We start from the raw sequence: 23,385 nt of genomic DNA on the forward strand, positions 1-23,385 counted from the left end.
AATTTATAAAGCTGTTGGTAAAAGCAGTAAATGCTGTGTTGGTCCCTCTTCCACACTTATATATAATAGAAAAATATAGAAATTTCAGTGCATAAAGTTAAACTCTTTATCCAAAGAAGGAAAATTAAGAAAGGATAGGGAGATCGGGAATGAAGTCAAGTAGACATTACAAATATGATTGCAATTGTATCAATCTCAAGTGTTTTGAGAAAAAAGAAATTATTAAGAGGGAAGATGCCAACAATCAAAGATGCTGTTTCATAAGAATCATCCGCAGTGAATTACTACTGCCTGAAAAGAACAGGATTTTAACCAGATATCAAGATGAAATTTCCCACTCAACCTGAAAGTACAATGAACACCAATAGTTCATGATAAGAAAAACTTACATAATGCCTTCCATGATTATCTAGCAAAAATCTGAAACATAACCTTATTTGTCTGCAAGGTGGATAAAGATACACAGAGATGTATAGACCGAGCACTAAACAGCAGACAGTTTAGAATTACAAAGCCAAATCAGTCAATCATCCAACCATGTTACATTTACAATTTACTCTTCTTCATTGGTCCCATCTCCTTTGCCTTTGCCCTTAACAAGTGCTTCTGTATTTTCCCTGTAGCTGTCTTTGGCAATGGTCCGAAAAACACTGACTTTGGAACCCAGTACCTAGGCATCTTTGATCGACTGAATTTCATAATATCCTCTGCCAACTGTTGCTGATCCGTTTCCTTTACATCAGGCTTTAATGTCACAAATGCACAAGGTGACTCTCCCCATTGCTCATCAGGCCTTGCAACAACAGAGACCTCCAGTATTGCTAGGTGTTGATATAGGATATTCTCGACCTCAACACTGCTAATATTTTCACCACCAGAAATGATGATGTCTTTTGATCGGTCTTTTATTTCTATATACCCATCTGGATGTTTTACCGCAAGATCACCAGAGTGATACCAGCCTCCCGCAAAAGCAGCTTGATTGGCTTTAGGGTTCTTCAGGTAGCCTTTCATCACAACATTACCCCTGAAGACGATTTCTCCCATCGTTTTCCCATCAGGTGGAACAGGTGTCATGTCCGTTGGGTTAACGACGTCCAGATGCTCCAAGCTTACATATCTGACACCTTGACGTGCATTTAGACGCGCTTGGACATCTGTGGGAAGTAAGTCCCACTCAGGCTTCCATGTGCATAGAGTGGAGGGGCCATAGGTTTCAGAAAGGCCATAAGTGTGTAAGACACGGAAGCCACGTTGAGTCATTGAAGCAAGAATAGAAGGAGGAGGAGAAGCACCAGCAGTGCTTACATATACTAGCCGAGGCAAGGGAAGGATGGTCTCCTCTTTTGGGGCATTAACTATGGTATTGAGCACCACAGGTGCAGCAGAGAAATGGGTCACACCAAGGTGAGCTATGGCGGAATAGACAGCCTTTGCAGTTACCTGCATATGGACCACTCAAGAAAAAACAAAACAGCAAGGTTGTCAAGAGCCAAAACAAGAAGCAGGGAGAAAAGCTGCAATTTATTGTACCTGCCTCAAAGCCGTTATCTTTTCCGTGATTTTTTTCCTTCTATTTCAGATATAGACCAAAAAGGCATGTGCCCCTCCTAGTATCTTCAAAAATTTTCAGACTCCTCAACTCATGAAATAATCTTTGGGATCTTAACTAGGAAGTAGACACGGTGTTACTTTGTTAAAAGAATATGCTAAGACAGTAAATTTGATATTTCTCCTTAAAATTCTTATAGTCTATTAACCTGTTTTAGATGAAACACTGAATAATTGCTTCTAACCCTCATAGTTTGGTAAATAGGATGTCATTGCTTCTTATTTGGTGACTTGTATGTCATGTATGATCAGAAGACTAATATAGGCATTTGTTGAATCTGTTCTTCGAAACTGGAGTCGGTGGGGGGGGGGGGGGGGGGGGGGGGGAAGGGAATGCAGTGGAAGTATCTAACTCCTCATATTGTTTAAAGAGGATACTATCTACAACTCCTTCTATCATCACCCTTAATTTGCTCGCTTTATACATGGGTGAGGATATATCACCACCTATGCTATCCTTTCAGTTTTCAGCCTTTTGTGATGGATAACCCTAGTTCTTTGTAAATATACTTGCAGGTTTTGCAAAAGAGGAAATCACTAGATATGCATCTTCTATAAAACACTCATGGCAACTGAAGAAGTGGGCGGTGGGCCAATGTGGTGAAAATAGACAATCATGACTTCTATTGCAAAAATTTCAGGTCAAAGCCCAGTGTCTCGTTATCAACCCCACATGTCCTGCGATATTTTCATGATCATTACTAAGGTAGATTGATTGTGCTATTATAAGTAACATAAATACGTCATAGGATCTACATCTGCAAGAAAAGGACCAAGGGATCACCTGTCTAAGGCATATGTTGGTCCCACAAATTGCTGCAAGTGTCCAAGTGAAACACCAACCATTGCAATGAAACATGGGTAGAGTCCAAAGGTACACAGCTCCCTCTTTCATGCTCCAAACAACAGCATTACTCAGAGCCGCAATATAAGCACCACGATGATGAAGTACCACTCCTTTAGGACTAGCTGTCGTACCAGAAGTATAACCCAGAGCAATACTTTGCCACTCATCCTGCGGTGGCTTCCATAGAAAGTCCGGGTCACCAGTTTCCAAGAATTTCTCATAGTCAACTGCCCCTTTCTCTAAAGCATATTGGAATGGGACAGGATCACAGTTTTTATCAGCAATAACTATAACAAGTGGTCGTTTTGATTTTCCTTTGCTCTTATTTTCTAAGATTTTTAGAGCTTCCTCAGCTAACGGAAAGAATTCTTGGTCCACCATGACAACTGCAGCTGAGCAGTGGCCCAAAAGAAAAGCAATTGTGTCTGCATTTAAACGAACATTGACAGCATTTAGAACAGCTCCAGCCATTGGAATTCCAAAATGAGCTTCATACATAGCAGGAACATTTGGTGCAACCACTGCAACCTGCCATGAAACCAAAAAGGGAAGGACTTATAAGGTTCCCACTGGATACCAGAAAACTGCATTTTCTCAAGAGGACAACACTGGACATCCATAAAGAACTGATAGAAAGTTTTCCATATGTCCATTCAGTTCATATGGAGAAACAAATTGAGATAGGCAATGCAACATTTACAAATATTTTAGATTCTGTCAAAATCTGATCATGTCTCTCTGAACTATTACTTTTTCAATCAACTCTACCCCACTTCTTTGAAGACAATAGGTTTTGCTTCATTAGCTTTTTAGTGAAAAGCAATTTTTGGAATTTATGGGCTCCCTAACAGGGATGATCCCTGAAACTTTTGCAAATTATAGCACTTCATTAATGCTGATTTTTGAATAATATAGTACTTAACAACTCTACTCTTCTTCGTCCTTCCTAAGTTCCCTTAAAATTCCTACAAATGGGGGTCGAGAAGTTTAAAGTAAGAACAATAGATATTGACATAATATTGATTGTGACTCCTGATAACCCCAGAACAAGAGAAAAGAATGGGGAAGGATAACCTCCATCCAGAGAATGAACATACAGAAATGCAAGGCACAAAACCATGTAATGAACCTACCAGATATATGACACTTTATCAATAAATCAAAGACCATTCTCTAATTTCCAAACTAAAGGCCAATCTGTCTCCACCCACTCATTTGCTCCACAAGGAAACAAGACAATGTGAGCTTACTTGTAGAATCTGTACATTGTTTTCATTATTGTATGCATAATGTCCAATAGCCAAGGATCCTTGCTAGCTTGTTTATTACCTTTATTTAAACATTTTCCTTTCTGATCACCAGGGAGGCCAAATAAGTATTCCTCTTCTTTTACCTCGTATATCCATAAAGTTCAACTAACTTGTATGGTCAGTTTGTGTTGGTTTAGTGATCCATAAAGAGCGGAAGAGGGAGTATGGAGTGAAGATGTAAAACAGCTTGCTCTAATCCATTCAAGCTGAAACAGTTCATTGAAATGCCAAATTCTCATTTAGCAACAGACAGAACTCCAACACGAGCATTCTGCGGTATAGAGGCTAACTGAACGGCAACAGGACCATCAATAGAGCTAATTTCAAATTTCAGACCTAGCAAATACAGATTTGAAGAGATCCTAGAGCAAGTAAAGATATACACAATGTCATTTTTGGATAATACTCTCTAAAAGAGCACAAAATGTCTCTGAGACTCATACCAACTCATGTCTAAGGCAATTTCTCCTAAATATTGGCTGCTATGTAGTTACAATATTACATGGACTGGTGTCCAAGAATCACCCTTATCCATACTGAATTGAGTCTTCGGAAACACAGTATCCGAACCGCTATGTAGATAGATCAGGATGGTGAGATTAATCAATGCTAGCAAACCACGAATAATCATTACGCAATCAGTATAGAAATCACTATAATGGTGGAGGGTGCAAAGACCCTATCTGAATGTAGTCTCAAGTATTCTATGGAATCAAATTATGTACAACTAACTACGAGTATCTTATCTGTAATACAAGCAAGAAAGAAGATGGATTATAGGGATCATATTGGATTGGATCAGCACAGAGGAAAGGTTATTTGGTTTAGTTGAAAAAACACTATGCTAACTGATATTGTGTACAACAACAACATGCCCAGTGTAATCCCACAAGCGTCGAAAAAATACTATGCTAACTGATAGCGTGTGTAATAATTTAATAGACCATACATCCAATTATTAGAATTAGCCGAACTTATACCAAATTACCACCTTGGTGCAAAAGCATATTTACTCTTAGTCTCTCACCACAACACAAAAATCTCCATATTCACACCACTGCCATGACGGTGGTTTAGCTTAATAGGGAAAAAAAAAAATACAAATCAGTAGCAGCAACATACAACACATGAAAACAAACTAACAACATAAAGAAAAGAAGGAGAAAATGGAAATTATCTGAGAAGACAGAGAAAAAGAACAAAAGCCCAGATTCCAAACAAATAAAGCAGAAAATATTTTCCTTAGTGGAAAAAGAAACTGACAATAAGTTTCCTATTTCTTCTATTTCTGGAAAAGATTTACGAATCATAACAGCAAATTTATAGTTATAATTTTATATACGTCTACAAAATATGTATATTAATACACTTAAATCCCAAACTAGTTAGTGTATGCCTATGTAAATCCTTCATACTCTCTATCCCAATTTAAGTATACTTTCCTTTGTTTTATCCCAAAAAGAACATCTCTTTCTATATTTATATATTTAGTAAGTTAGACAATTCAAACCATCATACATGAAAAGTTTAAAATCACAAAATTCAAAGAACATTTTAATACACTATACATATCTTTAATTGAGAACCACAATATTAAAATGTACCCCAGCTCAATTATTCAATGTACAGCACTTTCTTTTACTTTATGAAAAACTTAGTATGAAGTTAGAAGTCACGTGAGAACCTCACAGTGTTTGAGAGAGACCTCACAGTTAAGCAGCAGAGTATCGTCTTTTTCCCCCTCAACATTCTAAAATAACCACCCAAAAAAAATAAAAATAAAAACACTTTTAAAATTCTAGATTAAACACATGTCATGAGGCATCTATAAGTTTGGTGTAAACACCGGATGCAAATAAGTTTTTACCGAGAAAAAGGGGAATAGCATCCAAAAGAAAGTTGAAAGTACTAAGGCCCATTTGGACATGATTTGAAATCGGTGATTTGGAATCAAGTTGAAATTTTGTTTGGACATGCAATTTGAATTTCTTATATTGTATTATTTCTAATAAACATGAAAATCTCACAATTTGTGAAAACTATCAAAACTTTTTCAACTCTTATATAATCTTACCAAATGAGCAAATCTATTTCAAAAACAAGGTATTAAAATATACTAAGTCGCCATATTAATAAATTGCATATCTCCATGTTCCTTTATAAATAAATGCTTGTAATTACATGCTATTACAAACGTTTAAATAGCACATAATTGAACCAAAGATTTATTGGTCCATTAAATCAACAATAATAGTAACTAGTTATTCCTTAATATAATTCTTCTATATGGTATGAATAATTTTTTCACGTCGAGCATGAGTCTTTTTTTTCAAAATAAAAAATGATAAATCTTTTTTTACAAAATATAAATTTATGAGTCAAGTTTTACGTCTAAATTTGAAACATAATATGAAGTTGAAATTTTATGCAAATTTCATAAACAAGGCTGATTTGAAATGCCTACTAAGTCATTTTATATTTCTTAATCTCCGTATCCAGTCAAACCATACAACTAACTTGAGAATGAGAATGAGGGAGTATAATAGTTAAAGCATGTGATGTAAAAAGGGACGAGTAAACTGAAGAGGAGAATTTGGAAGATACCGTGGCTCCAAAAGTAATGGAGCATTTGGTAAGAGCAGAAGCAAGTTGACGACAACGGTTATAAGTCTGGAGCCACGTGTAGTCAACGGAGCCGTGAATTAACGATTTCCTGTTAGGATATACCATTGCCGCCCTTTCCAAGAACCATAGCGGCGTCAAAGCGGTATAGTTTGCAGCATTCTTTGGAAGATCGTCGATATCTCTTTCCACCACCATTCTTTTTTCTCTTTATCTCCCTTTGGACTTTTTCAGAAGAAGACTACTTTGTGGAAATGGAAAGAGCACAAATGGCATTTAAATATGTATGGAGTTTAAAATATATTAATTACTACTATATGTGACTCTGCGTTGTGTTGGGCTATTTTTAGTTCTCGTCCTTTTATATAGGATAGGTTGGCTATGGTGATGACTGATGAACAGTAAAAGACAACCATGGTTTAATCAAGTACGTATTCTAGAATTTGTGTGCCAATTTGTCTCTTAATTATTTTTTGTTATATTAAAATCGAATTTTACCTACTATCTAACAATAATTATGATTTTACTATTGTAAATTTAGAACGGTCAAAACAAGTTAGCTCAGCCCAACCCTTTGTTTTAAAGGGCTTAAAAATACGGGCAATTGGCGCGAATGCCCCTCTTTTGGGCTGGTCTTTAGATTTTGCCCCTCAAAATAGTGATCTTTAATTATTGCCCTTCCGAGCAAAAGCAACACAGTACAAAGACATTACTACCCCTAACCGTTACATATAAAAAAAAATCGTTATTCAAATCTACCCTTATTCAAGTCATTCCCTTCTTTCATATCGTTAACCCAAACTTCATTCCCAATTTTTTACATTATTCAAATCGTTGTTTCAAGCTAGATTTCTCAATTGATTTTGCTGCTATAGCATCAGTAAAAGGTACAAATCTTAATTCAACTCAATTTAACGATTTTATTGAGTTTAGATTGTTAATATTTGGAAAAAAAAAATCATCTTCTACGACCTGATTATTAAGAAACAACTAACATACAGCTCAGATTGAACATTGCGCATGATAAAATTAATCAGCAAAATAGAATTGATTGGATTTATTGCTTTGTTCTTACTTTAATTACTTTATACCTTACTTAAATTAGTATACAACGCATATTTACTTGAAATTGTAATTATAGTAAATTCAATTTAAATCAGACAATGCTTATCGATTTAAACTTGAATTAAGGCAAACTGTGTACAAATTTTGAACAAGTATGCCGAATGAGGCAACAGTTCAATTAATTTAGGAGTACATTTTGCCGTTAGAGGCAAAGTCCATTATCATAACCAATACAAAAAGTACTTGTGCCGGAGGAGGCAAAAGTTCAATTTACAAAAGAGTAGAGTATGCCGTTATCGGTAAAATTTCTGAACAAACTTCATAACAAGTATGCCATAGAGGGCAAAATTTCTGGTTTATATAGAAGTATAAATCAGTCCATTTTAAATTGGAATAATTGTTGCATGGATTTGCTTTATATTGCATGAAGATAGAGGAGGTTTTTTACTTTTTTTTTTAACCAAAAACAGTTACTGCATTATGATAAGCAAAACAAAAAGTACTTATGCCGGAGGAGGCAAAAGTTCAATTTACAAAAAGAGTAGAGTATGCCGTTACCGGCAAAGTTGTGAAAAAAATTCATAACAAGTATGCCGGAGAAGCCAAAAGTTCTATTTTATATAGAAGTATAAAATAGTCTAGTTGCATCAATCCTCTAATTGGAATAACTGTTGCATGAATTTGATTTAAATTGGATGAAGATAGAAGAGGTTTTTCATTTTTTTTTAACCAAAAACAGTTACTGCATTATCATCAGCAAAAAAAAAAGTGCTTATGCCGGAGGAGGCAAAAGTTCAACTTACAAAAGAGTAGAGTATGCCGTTACCGGCAAAGTTCTGAACCAATTTCATAACAAGTATGCCGGAGAAGACAAAAATTCTGATTTATATAGAGGTATAAATTAGTCCAGTTGCGTCAATCCTCTAATTAGAATAATTGTTGCAGACATTTGATTTAAATTGGATGAAGGTAGAGGAGGTTTTCATTTTTTTTAAACCAAAAATAGTTACTGCATTATGATAAGCAAAACAAAAATTACTTATGCCGGGGGAGGCAAAAGTACAATTTACAAAGGAGTAGAGTATGCCATTACAGGCAAAGTTCTGAACAAACTTCTGAACAAGTATGCCGGAGAAGGCAATACTTCTGTTTAGAAGCCATTAAAGTAAAATTCTACAAACCTAAAGAAACTTAGACTTCATTAACATACATTTAAATATATATGTCCACAAAACATAAAATCCTAACTTCATAAGTACCAAACTACTATCATCAGTTCTAATTTCATGTGTACCCATTCCAAATTGCCCCATCGTCAATTTGACCAGTGTGCTGGAATAACCTCTGCCTTATAAATCATAATTTTCTTCGTAGATCATCATTTTCTCTACTTAGAGCACCATAAAGAGCCCTCAGAAAATCTATGTCTCTTTTGATATCAGCAATTTCTTGAGTAATTTGCAAATTTGCAATATTAGGATGGATTTGGTTACGAAGATGGGCATGTTCATGTGCGTGCTCGTGGCCACCATTAACATGTACAATATGTTGATTTTGGTTCATTTTGTATGTGATTATATCTGGTTTTCAGAAGTAAAGTGTTTTTTTTTTCTTCTTCCAAAAGCTGTGTTGGTTTATATAGAAGTATAAATTAGTCCATTTTAAATTGGAATAACTGTTGCATGGATTTGATTTAAATTGGATAAAGACAGAGGAGGTTTTTCAATTTCATGAAAATAACTGTTGCAATTTCATTGGAATAACTGTTGCAGAAACAGTTACTCCGTTTTTTAAGAATGCTGGTAGGGGCAGAACTTCTGTTTACAAAATGGTAGAGTATGCCGTTTCAGGCATACTTCTTGACTTTACATACAAAGTCTGCTGGGAAGGGAAGGACTTAAATTTTCAAAAATAACAACTTAAATACATTTCATTTTGGTTTTTTCTCAAGTGAATCTCTCTATATGCAGGAAGTTTAACTAAAAATGACATCAAGATGCATCTACATAGCCTTCAACGGAAAATGGGACGCCGCCTACAATTATGTTATCATGAAACCAAGCTAATACTTGTCAATGATGGTGTAAATTTTCAACAATTCACTCAACAGATATTTGCGGGGCATACACAAGATACTCAGCAAAAAGAGGCCAACATATGGTTTGACACCAGTGAGAAAACATCCAAAGAGATGCATGTAACAAACGACATTGATCTTCATACTTGCTTCTACCTGCTCAACAACAATGACAACTTCAGAAATTCCCGTTTCATATTAGAGTTCAATTCAACTGATGCGGAGAACAACCCATTACAAGAACATCATAATGACTCTATCCTAATGACAGAAGGACAAACCATAGAGGAAATTGACAGACAACTCTGCATTGCTTATGAAGAAGACATGTCTGAAGTTGGATTGGATGACGAACAACACAGCCCTATTGGACATAACCTTGGGATTCCACATGAGCAGAGCGAGATAGTAACTCCTAACCAGACACCTGAGCAGCTACAATGGCAACCGCCAAACATTGAACAAGTTGTAAACAATGACCTTTCTCAGCATCCAACTTCAAGGAATGTTGTATCACTTACTCCGAGCATGACAGTTGAAGAGACACAAATACAGCCATGCAACAAAAGAAAGACACTAAAGAGGAAGAGGATACAAAATGATACACAAATTTTGACACCTAGTGCATCGATTGATCAAATAGAAGTTGGCATTTCATTCAAAGACAAAGATACCGTGAAAAAGTGCATGAATAACATTGCAATTACTCGTCGTCAACAGTACAAGGTAGAAAAGTCATGCACGCAACGGTATTACATCAGATGTGTTGGCCCAACTTGCATTTAGCGTTTCCACAGTTCAAGGTTCAGAGGATCAGAACTTTTCAAAGTAGTTAACTTTGAAAAGAGACATAGTTGTTCAAGAAATTTCATCACCTCTGACATGAGGAATGCAACTTCAAAAGTCATAGCGGAATACATTACAGACCTAGTACGCCATACACTACAAGAGATAACACCCAAATTTGTGATTGAAGAAATGAGAAGCAGATATGGCTTGCACATTGGTTACCACAAAACATGGCGTTCCCTCCAACACGCTTATAATGTCATAAGAGGAATCCCAGAAAATAACTACACACTTCTACCGCAATATCTTCACATGATGAAATTAAGAAATCCTGGAACAGTTGCTAACATCAAATGGACCCCTGACAATAAGTTTAAGTATGATTTTTACGCTTATGGAGCATCAATTGAGGGTTGGAAACATTGCAGACCAGTAATGATGGTGGATGCAACCTTCTTAAAATTAAAAGTACCGCGGTGTGCTCATGATAGCAGTAGCAAAGGATGGCAACAACAACATATTTCCTCTCGCATTTGGTATTTGCAGACTCTGAGAATAATGAATCCTACAGGTGGTTCTTCAGACACGTGAAAAAGGTGTTTGGCACGCGCAAAGACCTATCAATTCTTTCTGATCGCCACACATCAATTGCAACTGCAATCAAAGAACTGTATTCATATACCCAACATGGAATATGCATCTACCACATGGAGAAGAACTTGCAGAAATATTTCCCATCCGAAGCGATCCTATCACTGTTCTACAATGCAACAACTACCTACAAACAGGCAGAGTTTCGTACCTATATGTCACAGATACAACAAATTGACCCAAAAGCTGCAGAATACATAGAAGAAGAACCATCGGAAAGATGGGCACGTTCATTCCACACCAACAGGCGTTACAACATGCTCACAACAAACAATGTCGAGACAATGAATTCTGTATTAAGGAAAGAAAGGGAGTTGCCAATAATGACATGTATTGATTACATCCAGAACAAGCTGCAAAATTAGTTTTACCAGAGAAAATTGGATGCAACAGGACCGTCCCATGACCTGACATGTTGGGCTGAAAAGATTCTACTTGAAAAGATAAGTAGAGGCTTCACAATGAAAGTAAGTACATTTTACCAATACACACTTCAATATTAGTTTGGTGAGCAATGCATAGTTTAATTTTAACCAAACACAAAAGTTATGCTAGATAAAGGAAGAACTATGAACCCTATTTTTATACTTCGTTCTGCCGGAAGGGGCAGACTCTTATTTTAACTAGCATGGAATTATGCCGGTAAGGGCATAACTATGACACTGTTTTTATGCTCACAGTGAAAGTAAGTAGATTTTCCAACACACACTTCAATCTTAGTTTTATGAGCAATGTATAGTTTAAATTTAACCAAACACAAAAGTTATGCTGGATAAAGGAACAACTATGACCCTATTTTATACTTAGTTCCGCCGGAAGAGGTAGACTCTTATTTTCACTGTACAGGAAGTATGCCGGAAAGGGCATAACTCTCACATAATCTGAAAATTGCCACAAAAATATCACTCATTTATATTGTCAATTTCAACAGGTAGAAAACATAACTCCCATCAAATTCGTTGTGAAAGATGAAGGATATCAATATAATGTAGACCTGAAGAATATGACTTGTGAGTGCTTGGAGTTCCAAACTGACGAGTTACCGTGCACACATGCCATGGCAGTTATAGACAAAAGAAGTTTGCCAAAATCTACATACTGTGCGGACTGGTTCAAGAAACAAGCCTAGCAAAATACATACAAAGGTGAAATACAATCAGTTGGAAATGAAGACTTATGGATTATTCCACAAAACATTATGGATATTAACATAACGCCGCTTGATGTTAAAATAAGACCCCGAAGAAAACAAACAAAAAGATATCGCCTAAGAAGAGAATCAACAAAGTACACATACAGATGTGGTAGATGCAAGTTCTTTGGACACACTTGGGCAACCTGTAACCACAGTCCAGCTCTCAATCCATATTCAAGAAGATACAGGAAAAGGAAATTGTCATCCTAACATCACACTCTTATACATGGTTTATATGAATTTATCTTATGATTCTTGACGCATAATGCACACTCTGCCTGAAAGAAATGGCAAAACTTTGGTATTACTAAGACTGAGACTTCAAGCATCTTATCACACATTTATTCTTCTGTCCATTCTTTCTTTTATTATTTTATTTTATTAAGTTGTTATCTTCTTGTTGCTGATAATAAAAGACTATGTAATAGCAAGAGATAAATGTCCCTACATGAAATCTACAATTCTCTACCATAAAACATTGAGGAAAAATAAAAAAAAATCTTCAACTTTAATTATCCAGTTTTATAATTTATGCTTCCTGTGGCAGGTATAACAGTTTTTGCCGGGAAAACAAAATTGGTATCTCAAAGACTACATCCTGGTTAGTTTAATAGATGTATGTCTTGGGACATAACAATATTGTTTCTCTCTGTTATTTTCAAGTTTTACATTTATGCCGGAACCGACAAGTCTTCCGGTTACAAAATAAATAAGTATGCTGTTAGGGGCATACTTATGTGCTTTGTTGTTTATAAAATATTTTAAAATGCTGGAAAATTGGATAAAACATTCAGCACAATACAATTAACACTAAGTAAAATATTTCATTCATTCATAGCAAAATTTCATTCATACAAATTTTGGAGAGGGAAAAAAAAAACAACAACAACATAGACTAAAAATAAAAATTCATTCATACTAAAACAACAATTATGGCTTCTCAACTAATCACAATAAAATGCGTTCTGACTGGTCACAAAAGTTAAAAGGTTTTGTTTTTGTTGCTGGTTGTGGCAAGTTCTCTGAACTTAATTTCTGCCAGAAAGGGTGGAACTTCTGTTCATAAAATGACAAACTATGCCGACCCCGGCAAACTCCTATTACATAACCACCATAAAGTTGTGATGCAAAGGGCATAACTTTGGTTTTCAACAAAATAACAGCTTTCCGTCACAAATAATCCCCAATAAATGCACTTTGGCTGGTCAATAACTTCAAAGGGTTTGTCTTTGTTGCTGGTTGTGGCAAGTTTTCTGAACTTAAATTCTGCCGGAATGGGCAAAACTTCTGTTTACATAATGAGAAACTATGCCGACCCCGGCAAACTTCTATTACTTAACAACCATAAAGTTGTGATGGAAAGGGCATAACTTGGATTTTCAACAAAATAACAGCTTTTATGAACAGAGAAGTTGAGATTAAGAATGAACACCATCAAATTACAAAGGGGCTTAAAGTTGAAATTTATAACACAAACAAACTATACAATCTTATAACATTTACAAAAAACACAAGGGCGCACGAAAAAAAAATTACATAGTGCAAAAATAACTAAAACAAACTATTTTTTCCCTTTCTTCACAGATCTTGCTCAACTAAAACAAACTATTTTTTTGCTTTCTTCACAGATCTTGCTCTCTTTTTCATCTCATACTCACACTCCATATCGTTATGCTCATGATAATCACTTCCAGCTGTATCTGGTGGCGTGTCATAACCCTTTTTCAGCTTATCTTTCCCATGACAAACCAAATTGATTGACCACTCTTTCATGTAGTTCATCAAACCAGAACCATCCCAATCAGCAGGATTTTTACCACTAATCAGCATATCAGCAAACTTGATCAAAAAACGACCACAATTATAATCTCTGAAAGTCATAAAAGAGAGATGTTTTAGAACAACAGAAAAGCAAAAACAATAAAAAAAATAAAAATCAACAAAAAACAACGAAAAAAGCTAAAAAATATAAGAATGAAACGTACGATCCTTGCTTTGGACAGGCAGCCCAGGTATATGTCAGATTATTGAAGTTATTGTATGATGGCCTGAATAATTGAAAATCATTGATCATCAACAACTTAGGGATCATACCATAGTAGGCCTCGACAATGCGAACCAAATGATCATCATTATGATTGAGTGAGTTATAAACTATCAATTTACGCTCATCAATGATGAAAACAACAAGTACATAGTGAGAAATTGCATTAGGATCATCATCTCATGGGCGAATAGGAATTAATACCCTGTCGACATTCTCCCATGATATACTACATTTCCTCTTCTCCCATACACAATATTACTAAGCAAAAATACATTATCACTGTCTCCACCAAACCAGTGGCAATTAACCGGGTCTTTGTAGTATCTATTGATGTCAAATTGCACAAGCTAATCAAACATCATATCTACGGTTGTGTACTTAACAGCATTGGCAGCTGGAGGATGATACATTATTTTCTTCCTCAAATAATATAGCATCATATCAATATGTTGTGTTAAGGAAAAAAAATAGCGATTCAGCGATAAAGAAAAAAAGAAGAAGCAAGAAGCAATAACTAATATAAAAATAAGAAAAGAAAAAGTAAAAGACAGTCACGAACCTCATCATTAAGTGCATAGACATCATGGTACAGCTCAAAAAAAAACATCCTATATTTTGGCTCAACATCACCCAACTTATAAACTTCACTGAGTTGGTTCAACTTTCCAGGATACATTACCTCGTCTTCTGCCCTGATTAAAGAAAAGGGAACAACAATTACAAAATACAGGCAAAAGTTTGGTTCACAGAAAGGAAAATTTATGAACAAGTTTTGAACAATATGCCGGAAGGGGCAAACCTTATGCTTGAAAAAGGGAAAAGTATGCCGGAAAGGGCAAGATTTAAGTTTCAAAAAGTAAAAGTATGCCGGAGTGGGCAGAAAATAACTTTCCAAAAGAGATGAGTATGCCGGAGGAGGCAGAACATGAGTTTGCAATAAAATGTGAAAGTATGCCGGAAGGGGCAAGAGCTAAGTTTCAAAAAGTAAAAGTATACCGGTTTAGGCAGAAATATAACTTTACGAAAAAAGGTAGTATGCCGAAGTAGGCAGAACATGAGTTTGCAATAAAAGGGGGGATTATGCCAGGAGGGGCAAAAATACAGATATTGTACTTAAAAGACTGAAAAAGAAAAAAACATAAACCCAAAATAAGGAAGAAAAATGCAAGAAAGCACACAATAACTAAAAACTTACCCAGTAGGTCGAAAGCTACTTGGTGGAAGATTTCGAGGATTGATAAATTTTTTCCAAAAGGTCACGACAAATTTTCTTTTGAAGTAATGGAATGGGCACATCCTTCTGTGTTGTTCATTCCAGTCACTTTCGTCCTTCCGTGGCCCAAAAGGAAGATCATTTCGTCCAGAATATAGCATCCATCCGGGTGCCGGGGTATGACCCACTGCTTTTCTTTTCCTCTGGAGCCTTGTCTTCAAGGAAGATAACACTTCCGCCACTTCAACAACAGGTTTTTCTTCTGCAATAGGAGGGGTTTGAATAACAGTACTCTCTTTGACAGCAGAAGAAGCGACATTTACAATATCTTCAAAGGACACATATCGAAAATTGTCCTCCATTCCTTGAGAATTCTCACCCTTTCCATCAACAACAGCAGACTCCCTTGGAGTACTGACTTGAACCGGGTCTGCATTGGCTGGTTCGCTCCTCAATGGCTCAACCGCTTTAATAGGCTCAGGCATAACACCAATATGAGGAACAACAGCGCGTTCATCACCCTCGTTAGAAACTTGAGCTTCAGGTGTTTCACGTCTTATATGCTCAAGATTTTCAAGTGTTGTTTGCTCAAGATTTTGAACCATATCTCCTTTTGGTGGAGATACGTTGGATTCTTCGCAATTGGTGTCACGAAACTGTTCACCACCCAATTGTTCCTCCACAACAACCTAAATAAAGTAACAAATTAAGAAACACAACATCCATCATCGAAGCAAAAATATTAAAATAAAAAATTAACAAATTCTGCAAATGGTAAAAGATTGAAAATTATGTCAAAACAAGCAGAAGTTAGGTTCACAAAAAGAAAAATTTATGAATAAATTTTGAAAAATATGCCGGAAGGGGCAAACCTTATGCTTGAAAAAGGGAAAAGTATGCCGGAAGGGGCAAGATTTAAGTTTCAAAAAGTAAAAGTATGCCGGAGTGGGCAGCAAATAACTTTCCAAAAGAGATGAGTATGCCGGAGGAGGCAGAACATGAGTTTGCATATAAAATGTGAAAGTATGCCGGAAAGGGAAAGAGCTAAGTTTCAAAAAGTAAAAGTATGTCAGTGTAGGCAGAAATATAACTTTGCGAAAAAAGGTAGTATGCGGGAGTAGACAGAACATGAGTTTGCAATAAAAGGGGTGATTATGCCAAGAGGGGCAAAACTATCATTTGCATAAGCAAAACAAAAAAGAGCACACAAAGTGTTAACTACCAGAAAAGTGTGCCAGGCAACTTAGGTTTATAAAACAACAAAGTATAAATGTAAATTTACCGAAGGCAATTCAGCCTCAACATTTCCAGTTGCATTTCCTTCAGCTTGAGATACAATGGATTCATCATGATGAGGCGACACCAACGTATCACCCTCTTCTATCCTATCATCTCTGGTAGGAGATAAATCTCGTTCGAGATGATCAGAAACCACCGCAACGTCATCTTGAATTTGCTCAAGATTTTCAGGCATATGTCCTTTCGGTGGAGATACGTTGGATTCTTCACGATTGGCGTCACGAAACTGTTCACCGCCCAATTGTTCCTCCACAACAACCTACATAAAGTAAAAAATTAAGAAACACAACATCCATCATTGAAGCAAAAATATTAACATAAAAAATTAACAAATTCTGCAAGTGGTAAAAGATTGAAAATTATGTCAAAACAAGCAGAAGTTAGGTTCACAAAAAGGAAAATTTATGAACAAGTTTTGAACAATATGCCGGAGGGGGCAAACCTTATGCTTGAAAAAGGGAAAAGTATGCCGGAAGGGGCAAAATTTAAGTTTCAAAAAGTAAAAGTATGCCGGAGTGGGCAGAAAATAACTTTCCCAAAGAGATGAGTATGCCGGAGGAGGCAGAACATGAGTTTGCATATAAAATGTGAAAGTATGCCGGAAGGGGCAAGAGCTAAGTTTTAAAAAGTAAAAGTATGCCAGTGTAGGAAGAAATTTAACTTTGCGAAAAAGGTAGTATGCCGGAGTAGGCAGAACATGAGTTTGCAATAAAAGGGGGGATTATGCCAGGAGGGGAAAAACTATCATTTGAATAAGGGAACACAAAAAAGAGCACACAAAGTGTCAACTACCAGAAAAGTGTGCCAGGAAACTTAGGTTTAGAAAACAACAAAGTATAAATGTAAATTTACCGAAGGCAATTCAGCCTCAACATTTTCGGTTGCATTTCCTTCAGCTTGAGATACAATGGATTCATCATCATAAGGCGACACCAACATATCACCTTCTTCTGTCCTATCATCTCTGGCGGGAGATAAATCTCGTTCGAGATGATCAGCAATCACCGCAGCGTCATCTTGAGTTTGCTCTAGATTTTCAGGCATATATCCTTTCGGTGGAGATACGTTAGATTCTTCACGATTGGCGTCACGAAACTCTTCACTGCCCAATTGTTCCTCCGCAACAACCTATATAAAGTAAAAAATTAAGAAACACAATATCCATCATCGAAGCAAAAATATTAACAAATTCTGCAAGTGGCAAAAGATTGAAAATTATGTCAAAACAGGTAGAAGTTAGGTTCGCAAAAAGGAAAATTTATGAACAAGTTTTGAACAATAGGCCAGAAGGGGCAAACCTTATGCTTGAAAAAGGGAATAGTATGCCGGAAGGGGCAAGATTTAAATTTCAAAAAAGTAAAAGTATGCCGGAGTGGGCAGAAAATAACTTTCCAAAAGAGATGAATATGCTGGAGGAGGTAGAACATGAGTTTGCAATAAAATGTGAAAGTATGCCGGAAGGGGCAAGAGCTAAGTTTCAAAAAGTAAAAGTATGCCGGTGTAGGCAGAAATATAACTTTGCCAAAAAAGGTAGTATGCCAGAGTAGGCAGAACATGAGTTTGCAATAAAAGGGGGGATTATGCCATGAGGGACAAAACTATCATTTGCATAAGCAGAAAAAAAGAGCGCACAAAGTGTTAACTACCAGAAAAGTGTGCTAGGCAACTTAGGTTTAGAAAACAACAAAGTATAAATGTAAATTTACCGAAGGCAATTCAGCCTCAACATTTTCAGTTGCATTTAGAGATTCAACTTGTTCAACATCTGTCTCTATTGGACGTGTCACATTTGCTTGACCTTCTCCAAAAACATCTTCAAATGCTTTGTCACTATCAGCTACCACATTTGTAGATTGAGGACCATCCAGAAGCCATGGATTAGGAGAAGCATATGCATATTGTAATGTTTTGCGTAATTTTCTTCTCTTGTAAAACCGGATTTTGCCTCCCAACTCTGTCTCATCAACAGTTCTTTCACTAGAAACGGCTTGCACATCTTCCATCTGAATTTCTTGATTACTTTCAGCCTCAACATTAGACAAATCAACACCAAACGAGTTTCCCCTCTCGTGTTCGGTGGCAGTTTCAGCATCCCAAAATGCCTGTTCAATATCAACAATATCTTCACCAACATAAGACTGCACCGATCTTCTTCGTTGCCCAACGGAAGATTGCTCAACATTTTTACGAGACCTGGCTTGTTTAGTTTTCCTTTTAGCAGCAGCACTTTTACGAATAGATCTTTTGCTCTTGTGCTTACCCTTTTCAACATAACGAGGAGAATTAACATGTCGACGAACATTTTCAGCATCGGAAGCAGTTTGGGATTTAAAATTTAACCCTGCTTTTTGCAGAGAAGAAATCAGCTGATCCATCCGGGCATTCTCCTGCTGTTGATTATTCAAAATCCTATCCAATTTAACATCACAAACATTTTCCAGGAACTGTGTAAATAAACAAATACAAAAAAGTGTTAAACTCAAGAAAAAAAAAGAACAAAACTTTTAGAGCAAAAACAGAGAGGACCCATGAGAAATACCTCAATGCGATGCTCTAGAGAAGAGCTTTCAGTGGTTTTGCCAGCAAAATGGACATCTTCAGATTCTCTTCCATCATCACTTGAATTGTCCGATTCATCAACCACCCCTTTACCTCGCTATTGAAATAAATCCATACAATAATAAAATAATAATGACATCAAAACAGAAAATGAAAAACCACATTAAAAGTTTACACGAAAAGTAAAGGGCAATAAACAGCATTACCTTTGTTGTGTACTCTTCGGATACAAGCAATTTCTTGACATCATTGAATTGTGGAGATTTATTACTGACATACGACAACATCATAGGTTCACGACAATCGCCAACAATTTCAACATATTGTCTGCGATAGTCATTGAACCTAGACCAAACCCAAACGATAAAGCCATAAACAAAACCAACAACACCATAATCAATGGTATGTCTGTTTATCTCTTGCTTATATATTGATTTGAAACACCTCAGGAGTTCAGCAAAACACAAAGACCCCCAATTAAACTGCTCAAACAATTCACTGTCCTCTATGTATACAATATGCTGCCACAACACCTTTTTATCAATCCTACCGCCCAATAAGACACGACCAAGAATATATACCTCTGCTAGCATCACCGCATCAAGGTCATCTTCAAAATCTACATTTTTAGCACTCATCACATTCTTCAAGTCCCTCATTTCCAAATTCCTTTTACCATCTTCAACACCAAAATATCTTCTCAAAAGACGACTGCCATTGGTTTTGTTATATTTAGCATAGAAAGATCTAGGAGGTTCAGTAATCGATAACCCAGGGACTCTCTTAAATGATTGTTCTGTAAATGTCACAAGTTTATCTTGTATATTAAAATGCATTTAATTGGTTTCAGAACAGTGAACTTCCGACAACAACATAAAATTCACCAAGATACCCGACATTTTTATATTATGCAATTCCATAAATTTCCCAAAAGGACGATTCTTCAAAATTACCAACTGTTCTTTTGTAAGAAATTTCTCAACAAATTTAACAAACTTTTCGTCCCCTCGCCATACAGCACTGATTCATGTGTCTGTCCACTCTTCCGGAGGAATATAATAGTCAGCAACTTGTCCAAATTGACGTCTCATGATTTGGCACACTGACATGAACAAAACATAAAATACAATCAGGAAAAAAAAGGAAAAAAAACACATAAAAAATATTACCAAAAAATACATTAACATAATGCATTAATAAAAAGGTAAAAGAATAAAAAGGAAAAAAAAAACAGAAAACCCTATTCAAATAAAATACAGACACAAACAATTGAAGGAAATAACTTATCCACAAGTAATAACATAGTAACTAATAACTTACATATGAAATTTAAACCCACTAAGAGAAATCAATCAAAAAATTGATAAAGATGATATAGGAAACGTGACAAAGCAACTGCCTTCTTCAGCTTTATAATGAATAAATGAATAGAAAAAGTAAAATAAAGGAAGAACGGGCAAACATATATTGAACAAAAAAATTTTAAAACTGCACACATGCTAACCACGTGACAAAACTTATGCCGAACGAGGCATAATGTAAGTGTGCTAAGAATAAAAGTTTGTCGTTGTGGGCATAACTGTGTGGCTTTATATAGAAATTCAAATTAATCGATTTTAAATTGGAATTACTGTTGAAACGATTGGATTTCAATTGAATGAGGATACAGGGAGTTTTTCAGTTTTTTCTAAAAAAAAACCAAAACAGTTAGTGAAATTTGAATTGAAGTAACTGCTGCAATTATTGATAAAAATACAAAGAGTTTTTCAGTTTTTTTTTTTGTTTTAAACAAAAGAATTAATACATTTTCAATTGGAAGTAACTGTAGCACTACCTATTACAGATATTCGGAATAAGAGTCACTTTTTCATTATATTTTTTATTTCTAGAAAAAAAAACTGTTACTACCAATTTAAAAGTATGTCGGAAGGGGCAGAACTTTGTTCACAATGGGCAAAAGTATGCCGGAGGCGGCAAGCTCACTTGACTTGACTTTTGCATAGTAAGCAATTTGGATTTCAATTGGATCAGCATACAACAAATTTTGCAGTTTTTTTTTTAAACAAAAAACAGTTAATGAAATTTGAATTGGAGTAACTGTTGGAACTATTGACAAAAATACAAAGAATTTTTCAGCTTTTCTTCGTATATTTTTTTTTAAAAAATAAAATAATTAATACATTAATTGGAAGTAACTGTAGCACTTATTCTAGATGTTTTGGAACAAGAGTCACTTTCTAATTATCTTTTTTATTTTTAGGAAAAAAGTTACTCCCATCTTAGAAGTATGCCGGAAGGGGCAGAACTTCTGTTCACAAATGGCAAAAGTATGTCGGTTAAGGCAGACTACAATAAAGTACAGTTTGAAAAAGTGAAGCTTCATTATATGTACAGAAATGAAAAACCAATTTACATATACATCATTCGAAAAAGGGGAAAACATAATAACATAACACTTGCCTTAAATAACAACAAAAAAATCAATTCACTTTCCTAACTCTTCTGCAGTACAGTATATATCAGTCCCAGAACTCAACCGTTTCTCAACTGGAGTACTGCTCGGTATAAGCAAACACCAATTAGGATAACCATCATCTTCTTTGTTTCCATCTTCGCATCTCGGACGTTTTCTACAATCTTCAACAACAGCTGCTACTTCATTTGCATTTTGTGATGCTTCATTAGAAGAAAACACATAATCTCCGTATTGAAAAGCATCATTAATTGCAGCAACTTCTTTAAGTGCTTCTTTTTTTGCGCGGTCTTCATTTTCTTTTACAAATTCCTTTTCAAACTGAGAATGAGTTTGAGTTTTATCAGACAGTTGACTTGATGAAGATATAGCAGCATCACAGAGCATATCGAGCATAGGAGAGGTCACATTTTTCGTAGACCTTGCTTTACAAAGCATATTCTCCATACGTTCCTGCAAATATTTTCCAAGATGTGCATCTAACTTCACCTCATCATTCACTGAATAACCCAAATCAGGTTGTCTTTTACCAGATGCACAAGTTTTACAAGATTTATTTTCGCTATGCAGTCGAACTAAACTTTCAACACAATGCATCACATAATCAAATTTACTTTCCAAATTATCAAGTCTACTTTCTAGACAAGTTCTTTTAGCACTTTTAGAAGCTGCTACACATGACTTTGTTTCATCATGTACACGAACTAAGCTATCCACAACATTAATCACACTAACAAATTTTTTATCCAATTCTTCGAAACGGCTATCCAAACACTACAAAACAAGGAAAAAAAAAATTAAACAATGAAAAAAAGAAAATGAGAATAAACAAAAACAACGAATGCAACATGCAAAGTATACATATCATATTAACAAACTTAAAAATAAAAAAATAAAAAGCCATACCTTTACTTGATTGACAATTGTAGATCATTCATCATCAAGTTGCTTCTTCACACTAGACAAAACACCCTGTATAACAGATCAATAAAACAACACATTACTTTTGATGCCATTAAATTAATGTTGAATAAGTATGCCGGACCCGACAGAAGTGAAGTCTAAAAATGAAAATAGTATGCCGGTAGGGGCAGAATTGAAATATGAAAGGAGAAATGTATGCCGGAAGGGGCAGATTTTAAGTTTGCAAAACCAAAAAGTATGCCTCAAGGGGCATTAACTTTCATTTCCATAACCAAAACAGAGAAGACTGCAAAATGTGTTACCTACTAAAATAAGTCTCAAAATGAGAACAACCAGTAGGGGCAGAACTGAAATATGAAAGGAGAAATGTATGCCAGAAGGGGCAGATTCTAAGTTTGCAAAGCCAAAAAGTATGCCTCAAGGGGCATAAACTTTCATTTCCATAACCAAAACAGAAAAGACTACAAAAATGTCTCCTACTAAAATACTCTACCAGAAGGCCTCTAACTCAGAATTCAGTTAAACAACAAAAACCACAAAAGGCAAAGTACAACTTACATTAACTATCTGAGAAGTAAGTTGAGATGGCAAAACCGCACTGGAAGAACAAGAGCCTGAATCATCAGGAAATTTAAGTGCAACTGGATAATCCAACATCTCTTGTTTCGTACCAACAACAACAACATGGACAATAAATTTCTTG

At 35.7% G+C, this 23,385-nt stretch overlaps 1 protein-coding gene across 4 annotated transcripts; it reads right to left on the reverse strand.

Moving 5' to 3' along the window:
- Positions 1–242: 242 nt before the first annotated feature.
- Positions 243–6,725, reverse strand: LOC132626643 (acetate--CoA ligase CCL3-like). 4 transcript variants are annotated; one of them, XM_060341577.1, is made up of 3 exons: positions 6,373–6,725; positions 2,396–2,986; positions 243–1,443 (listed from the first exon to the last, which is right to left on the reverse strand). In XM_060341577.1, the coding sequence occupies exons 1-3, from the start codon at positions 6,586–6,588 to the stop codon at positions 547–549; spliced, it is 1,704 nt and encodes a 567-aa protein (XP_060197560.1). In that variant the 5' UTR covers positions 6,589–6,725; the 3' UTR covers positions 243–546. The 4 variants fall into 4 exon arrangements, with proteins under 4 accessions (XP_060197560.1, XP_060197561.1, XP_060197562.1 ...); XM_060341578.1 differs by lacking the exon at positions 6,373–6,725 and adding an exon at positions 4,749–5,323; XM_060341579.1 differs by lacking the exon at positions 6,373–6,725 and adding an exon at positions 4,760–5,314.
- Positions 6,726–23,385: the final 16,660 nt, after the last annotated feature.

This window comes from Lycium barbarum, chromosome 2, assembly GCF_019175385.1.
Source record: "Lycium barbarum isolate Lr01 chromosome 2, ASM1917538v2, whole genome shotgun sequence".
NCBI classification, from domain to species: domain Eukaryota; kingdom Viridiplantae; phylum Streptophyta; class Magnoliopsida; order Solanales; family Solanaceae; genus Lycium; species Lycium barbarum.

What these genes read in the sequence shown, in the direction of transcription:
- LOC132626643 (XM_060341577.1), bottom strand. Translation starts at nt 6,588, where the DNA reads ATGGTGGTGGAAAGAGATATCGACGATCTTCCAAAGAATGCTGCAAAC. An exon ending in CCATTACTTTTGGAGCCACG is followed by an intron (nt 2,987 to 6,372) that starts GTATCTTCCAAA and finishes GTTTCATGGCAG; the next exon opens with GTTGCAGTGGTTGCACCAAA. An exon ending in CCAACATATGCCTTAGACAG is followed by an intron (nt 1,444 to 2,395) that starts GTGATCCCTTGG and finishes GTCCATATGCAG; the next exon opens with GTAACTGCAAAGGCTGTCTA.